We start from the raw sequence: 8,083 nt of genomic DNA on the forward strand, positions 1-8,083 counted from the left end.
ACTAAATTTATAATTTAACATTGGAACTTTTAACAGAACTTTTATTGATCGTCAACTTATTATTTATTTATTTATTTTTTAACCTAATTTATTTTCGTCTTTGTTTCGCAAGGTGTTATAGTTGTGAAGAGGAAGCAGGAAAAAACTCCTCGGAAAACTTTATTTAGATTATATAATAAATATAAACCATGTAATACTTAAGATTGTTAAAGTAGTCGGAAAATGGTGGGTGCTGGCCGTTTTCGACTGATCCTATAAGAAATGTGGGAGGTCCATGTCCAGCTGTGGACGTCATGCGTCTGAAATGATGATAATGAATGCGTGAAAGTTTATTTTTGTTCATATTATCATCACCGCAAGGCATAGGTCTCCCCCAAAGACCGCCTAAATGATCGGTCTTGCGCTGCCTGCATCAAGGGACCTGGTTTCCCGTGACCTTAAGTATATTATGTCATCGGTCCACTTAATGGGGGGGAGAAGGGGGGTGGCTACCTACGCCGCGTCTACCGTCTCGTGGTCGAGCGATATCAGCTGCCTACTGCCACTTGAGATGAGCAATTCTTCGACTGACGACTTCGTGATACAAAAGAATTTTTATTTGTGACAACAAATGAATAATCTTTATCCTTTTTTATAATTTATTTACTTTTATGCCAGGACAATGGGGTACTCCAACGGTGAGCGTGGCGGGAGTGCTTGGCATGCTAGCGGGCGTCCTGGCATGCACCGTGGAGTCCATAAGCTATTACCCTACTACCGCCAGGATGTGTGGTAATCATCGCAATTTTTCAAAAGAAAATATATACAATTTTTTTCACATATTCGTGATACAAAAGAATTTTTATTTATTATTATGCTTGTACTTTAGTATATGTAGTAGTAATATATGTACAGGTTTTTAAAATACACAACTGGAATGTTCCAGCTGCACCACCACCTCCCCTTCACGCCATCAATCGTGGTCTAGGGACCGAGGGTCTGGGGACCATGCTGGCGGGACTTTGGGGCTCTGGTAATGGAACCAACACCTTCGGCGAGAACGTTGGAGCTATTGGAGTAACAAAGGTAAGTTAATTCGCATAACTGGGTAAGACGTCTATATTCTGAAACAGATTCAAAATATGTCAAATTCTTATTCGAATCAAATTCTTTTTTTCTTTCCCTTCTTCTTTCTTATTCTTATATTACATTACGTCACATAACATCACATTACATCATATCACATTACATCACATAACATTACATCACATTACATCATATTACATCACATTACATCACATTACATTACACTACATTACACTACATTGCACTACTTTGCACTACATTGCACTATATTACACGACATGACAGTACATTTCACTACATTGCACTGCATTGTACTACATTGCACTGCATTGCGCTACATTGCACTACATTGCACTACATTACAATGCATTACACAACATTGCACTACATTACAATACATTACACTATATCACAATACGCTGCACTACACTACATTACATTGCACTAACTAACAATGCACTACATTGCACTAGACTACACTATACTACAATACATTAAAAGCGGATCCCTTATAATGATAGCTTTCATTTTTAAATAACGGTAAAGGAGCTATAAAAACATCTTGATCTCCCTCTTTCACCTCTAACAAGAGCTTACGACTAAGGTAATAAGGTTTTAGTTTTGTGGTTAATTTTTACGATTGTCTTGTGATACAGCGGGTAAAGCATTTAGTTTATGCTTACATTACTTATCAATTTTTTTAATTTTAATATTGTCAAGATCATTACTTGGCAACGATTCCACCTGATATTAATTATATCTGAGATATTGTTACATAGTTAGTCTTAAAATTTAATAAAAAAAATACAAACAGAAATTTTGTACATTACAACTCGTTTAACTTTAAAATTATGTTAACAATTTCCATGAAAATTGTATATTGTATGCATTTTTATATGACTTAAAAATGTTTGGTTGAATATATATTGACGTGTTCTGTAGCAAGAAAGATGTTTGTAATAAATTCGTATTTAAGATACGACATACAAATGTAGATTTAAGAATGATTAAATTCTCGTAAGATTACTACGTTAAATGTTTATTCTTTTAACGTAATTTTAAAAAGAGTAAATCATTAAATAAGATCGCGGAATGTCTCTGTATGCGGGCAAGGAAGGACCGTTCATCATGGCGATATTTGAGGGAGCCATGTGCCTTGCAGTGAGCGTCTATTGGTTGAAAAGAATAAATCTTTAAATGAATAATCATTGTTGTGTTTGGTACTAATAGGTGTAACATAACTCCTGAAGATGTCCCGTGGAGGAGTGAAAGACGTGTTGAGCGATTTAACGGTGGCAGTTGTGTAATTCGCATGGTTTGCCGCATGCACATTTATCAGCGGGCTGGCGGGCGGTGCACTTTGTTGCACTACTACCACTGCATGTGCGGAAGTGGCTAAATATTGGTCCTTTTCTTGCTTAGATTGGACTCCATTGAATAATCATTTACTTAAAAACGTCTTAGAGTCGCTCGGAAGCCAATGCGGTCAAGTTTATATTTAAATTTTTTTAACTATTTTTTAATTTTGATGAAATAAATAATAATCTTCTTAGTTATTAAATAATTTACTTATGGATTATTTTTTTCTACATCAAAAAGCCCTTTTTAATAGCTTCTGAGAATATTGTTCTATAATTTCAGAAGTCGTTGTTAATAAGTCCACCTTTTATCAATATTTTTTTTTCATAAACTTTGAAATAAAAATTAAACTATTATTCGTATTTCGATATTTCTTGGTAACACTGAAAAACAAGAAATTCAAAGTAACTGTAAACGTTACATAAATTTCTTATCATTTTCAGCTGCCAAAAGTTATGTCCTAAAATTTTAAAGATTATGCTGTCAGTTTAACTCAATTTATTACAATTACGTTTTTATTTACACAACCTGAACATATTTTGTTTTTTTTTGCAGAGACTTTTCTAATTAAATTAATAAACGAATTTTAAAAACTGATATATCAAAAAACATTAGTTTTCTCAATTTTTGTATTTTGAGTTTAAACGCATTGGCTTCTGAACAGCTCTAGTAGTTGTTTTGTGATTTTTATTTGCTTAAGTCCTGGTTGTAGGTGGGGTCAAGGCGCGTGGTTCAGTGGGCGGCGGCGCTGATGGTGGTGCAGGGTGTGGTCGGGAAGCTGGGCGCGGTCTTCATCATCATCCCTCAGCCCGTCGTTGGTGGACTCTTCTGTGTTATGTTCGGCATGATCTCTGCTTTCGGTGATAAGATTATAATTACATTCTTCTATTCTGCCTTTCAGCTTATACGTAATCAACACAACTCTCTTACCGTTTCAAAAAAGTGGTATATATATACATGACTTCGCTGCACCTGTGTTCAACGTACATCCTGATCCAAACGAAAATTCTTATCAAATTATTAACATTTTTATTATATAAATCAATAAATGTATATATATTATTATATCAACATTGAATCAAATGAGCCAACTACGAAAGTTTCACACGTTTCAGTCATTTAAAATTTCTTGAACTTTCTAATAGAATTTATATGGTAATATACTTTTAATTTTAGATTTGAAACTAACAAAAGGGAGGTCTTGGATATCTTGTGGAACGTATGTATATATATGCGTATAAACTTTGAACACGTAATTTAGACGTTACGAGTTTATTTTTATTTGTTGTATTTATCATCCGTCAGTCATTATTGTTTATAAAATGTAAAAAATATTTTTTTTTAATTTTGAGGCATAAATAATATGTCCTTAAAATATATCGCGAAGGAACCGTTGTTGTTCTTGCAACCATTCTTTGAAAACATCTCTCTGGGAATCTCTATCTTTTAATCTATTATGACACTGCCCTATAATAAAAACCGTCTCTGATCTAAATTATTTTCCTGTATAAAGGTCTTTCAGCACTGCAGTACGTCAACCTGAACAGCTCCAGAAACCTGTACATCATCGGCTTCAGCCTGTTCTTCCCTCTGGTGTTGACGCGATGGATGTCTGCTCATAGCGGCGTCATCAACACAGGAGTAGAAGCGCTGGATGCAGTTCTGCAGGTCTTACTATCTACCTCCATTCTCGTGGGGGGTATTGTTGGATGCTTACTCGACAACTTGATACCTGGTATTTGATTCTTACATATTCAAATAAATTATCAAATTATCTTTAAAATGTTTCATAACTTCTTCTTACACAGGGTGATTGATTATAGCTCTAAAAGGTTTAATGGGGTGAAGTTGATTAAAAATAGGTGAAAAGGCTTTAAAAGGATATAACTCATTGCTATCAAATAATGTACATTATACACCATCCCAAAACAAGAAGTTTAAGTAATATCAATAAAATCTCATTATGATATAGTAATAAAAAAGTTTTCAAAATTCGGATTACTACAATAAATTGTTCACTTTTTGTACCCTCAGACTTTGTATTGCCTTAAGTTTTGCCGCCTATAACCAATTACCCTGTATTTATTTTTATTAGTAATAATTATAAACCAAAAAACGTGCATTCTACTTTAAAATTCTTAACAAAAATATCTTTACAGCTGCCTATACTTCTAAAGATATCGATATAAATAAATAGTTCATCTTTACATTTTGAGTTGGAGTCTTACGAACTTTTGTATCACATTTATCAGCTTTCCTGCAAACCTTTGTCGCAAATTATCAAACACCTTTTATATTGGATTAATAATTTTATCATAATCTTTTACTTAACTGCTAAATTCTTAATATTAATTATCTGTATCACCGCTGGCTAGTTGCTTCTTGTTATTAGTTGTCACATGCCTTCAGAAGGCACATAGGCCTCCCTCAAAGTTCGCCACGATGACCATTACTTCATCACCAGCTACTTCGCGAGCTTGACTACATCGGTCCACCTAGTGGCTTACCCACGTTGGGTCTACCGCAGAGTTCCCCAAACTCTTTTGTGTCGTAGACCCCTTGCCATGTTTTTCCGTGTTGGGTAGACCCCCTACTTACCTGATATTGATTTTCTGTAAATTTATTTGTTTGTCCCACATTCGTATTTATAGAGTGATGAATTGAACAAGTCAGTGCAAGGTAGCGAAGCTCTGAGACTGCGACTATCAGGTTTTTACAGGTTCAAAATGTATTGCGACCACAAAGCGAATACCAACATCCTACAACTTACACAATTTTATAAACATATATAATAATTTTTTTACTTCATAGGTACTTTTATAAATAATGTAAATGTTTTGATATTATAACATAGTATGATGTACTATCAGTGTATGTGTTGAGATCCACTATCGTAGACCCCCATTTTCATTTCATGGACCCCAAAATTTTTTTTCGCTGACGTAGACCCCTTGCAGGTTGTCATAGACCCCTAGGAGTCGATAAAGACCACTTTAGGAATCACTAGTCTACCGTTTCGTGGTCGTCACTCGAAAACCTTTCGATCTCAACTCTACCTTACATTGTTATTCTTTAGATTGAATATTACTAGTTGATTTATTATTATTTATAACCTTCTCTACCGTATTTACAGTTTTTATATATTATGGTGTATCAATATGTATGTTTGCAATCGATTCTTAAAATACATGGAATTGAGACACACTGTTTCGATCTAATTCAAGAAAAAAAGACCAATATTTAGCCACTTCCGCACATGCAGTGGTAGTCGTGCAACAAAGTGCACCACCCGCAAGCCCGCTGATAAATGTACATGCGGTAAACAATGCGAATTACACAACTGCCACCGTCAAATCACTCAACACGTGTTTCTATTTTTTCGATCTAATTCCTTATATTATATTTTTTGGTGTAATATTTAAATTTACTCAATAATATGTTTATTATAATTTAGTGAACGGAACTTTTGTGATTTGAGTTACGTCTTTATGTGTCTAGGTACCGATGAGGAACGCGGCCTAGCGGCGTGGGCGAAGGAGATGTCGCTTGAGGCAGCCGGCGCTAATGAACTTGGCGACACCTATGACTTTCCTATCGGCATGAGCCTCATACGAAGGTATGTCATCATTTCAACCATAGAAAGTCTACTGTTGGACATGGGCCATTACTATACAACTGTAATAGTACCTACGAAAATTTAAATACTTCATGGGTATAGATGCATATATAATAAAGTTCCTCAACATATCTTAAACCTTCCGTTTCTTAATTTTAAATCTAAAATAAAAAGTATATTATAAATTGAATATTAATATAGCATTGAATTGTTTTCAGTTGATCGAAATGTGTTGAACTTAGTTTGTTGTCATAGTTGATATTATAATGCACAAATGAAAAATTCTTAAATTCCATTTAATAGAGCATCTGTTGAGTTTCTGGTTGGTTGTTCTGATAAGATCAAAGTTCCAGTCCGGTGGTAGCTGACTGCTTATAATGTTAAAATAATCGACGATTCAAAAGCGCCTTTGTCAGCAAAAAGTTTCAGAGCTGTTCAACTCATTTACAATCAACCTGTACCTGATCATTTTAGATAATTTAATACTGTAAGATATAAGTATTATGAATTTGTTTATAAAATGTAAATTATTTATTTAGAGTTCCAAATCAAATACATCTCTTTCAAAGTAATCGTCGTCTGATAAAACGCATTTTGCTAAAGCTTTTTCCAGTCCTCGAAACAGTCTGAATAGCCTGTATAGCCGTTAAGACCTTCGAATCGGTTTTTATCGCCTCACTTATATCAAAACGGCATTACCACCTTGTTCTTTTGAGTTTGCTGAATAGCCACAAGTCGCACGGAGCCAAATCTGGCGAATACGGCGGTTGTGGAACGATATCAGTCGCGTTTTTGACTATTTATTTATAAAAATATTTGGCGATTTTGGCACTAATATAGACTTGACGCGTTTGACGAAATTAAAATATTTATCAAAAACATGTGTAACTCTGAGATAATTAAACATTTTGACAAACAGACGCTTGGTAAATGTTATACAGTCCTAATAAACTAGGAAAAAAATTACCTGCCTTCCCGGGAGTTTTAAATGTTAATTTCACCTTAGTTTTGGATCACAGAATACATATAACACCCTGTATAATTATTAAATAAACACAATGTTTTTCAGATGGAAGTGGACGTCATACCTGCCGTTCATGCCAACGTACGAAGCTGGTAAATTCACAGCGTTGTTCAAACGTAAGAAAGATAGCTGAGGATAAGCCCTTTGCATATTGGTAAGCTGGAGCGAGAAGTTCTTACACAATGTTGTGAAGAATCACACTGTCTTATGTGAAACGTCAATTGTGATCGGTGATCGGAAAACGGAACGCAATTATATAACAAATATATAAAACGTTTATGTTAATATGGATATACCTGTGGGAATACATAATATTATTTATTTTTTATTTCACATTCTTTTTTCACTTTGGATCCTTCATAGTCATCCTCGTATGTCTGTCACCGAAGTTCGAGAACTTACGGAATCTGTAGATTAGTAGCAGAGAAAGTCTGTTCCTAAAATAGGTTCTTATAAAATCCTTCAACTTTTTGAGGTGTTTAACTAAAATGGCCCCAATTTTTAGTTTTATTGATAAATTGACAAATCTAATTATATCATATAGCATCACGCGTTAAAGATCGTTTTAAAAATATGTTAAAAACAATAAAAAAATACGATGAAAAGAATGTCCATGTTATGATTTTAAAGGTAACAGTAACAAATATTGCTCCGCCTTTTCCGATCACTGCAGTTTTACTATTAATGTTTAAATAACTTATTTAAATAAATATAGTTATTGTATACATTTGTTTAATTTTTTATTATGATGTACTGCGTTTTAAAGATATATTATTATAAAGTATATCGATTTATTGGTGCAATAAAATCAATTGAACGATATTAAAATACAATTCTATGCAATAACTCAATTGTCACGTGACATATTTAAGAAGTTATTTACAAAAATGTTGTAAACATATTAATTATGGTGCAAATAATTTTTTATTGTAAGAAAAGGACGAATATTTAGCCACTTCCGCACACGAATCCAACTCGTATCAGCTTTAAGCTCCGAGATATTTTCTCGCCTAAAATAC

The 8,083-nt window shown here is 33.9% G+C and overlaps 1 protein-coding gene across 1 annotated transcript in view; it reads left to right on the forward strand.

Annotated features, from left to right (window-relative positions):
• Window positions 1-7,322, forward strand: part of LOC137932253 (solute carrier family 23 member 2) — a 56,505-nt gene extending 49,183 nt beyond the window's left edge. Inside the window, exons 9-14 of the mRNA XM_068775857.1 lie at window positions 658-771; window positions 926-1,065; window positions 3,137-3,284; window positions 3,938-4,159; window positions 5,923-6,040; window positions 7,110-7,322. Of these exons, the coding sequence (XP_068631958.1) occupies window positions 658-771; window positions 926-1,065; window positions 3,137-3,284; window positions 3,938-4,159; window positions 5,923-6,040; window positions 7,110-7,197 (830 nt within the window). The 3' untranslated portion in view covers window positions 7,198-7,322. The remainder of the gene's footprint in view (window positions 1-657; window positions 772-925; window positions 1,066-3,136; window positions 3,285-3,937; window positions 4,160-5,922; window positions 6,041-7,109) is intronic.
• The last annotated feature ends 761 nt before the right edge of the window (window positions 7,323-8,083 follow it).

This window comes from Battus philenor, unplaced genomic scaffold, assembly GCF_028537555.1.
Source record: "Battus philenor isolate CCGP_79_NKW_IND1 unplaced genomic scaffold, ilBatPhil1.0.hap1 SCAF_9, whole genome shotgun sequence".
Classification (NCBI taxonomy): domain Eukaryota; kingdom Metazoa; phylum Arthropoda; class Insecta; order Lepidoptera; family Papilionidae; genus Battus; species Battus philenor.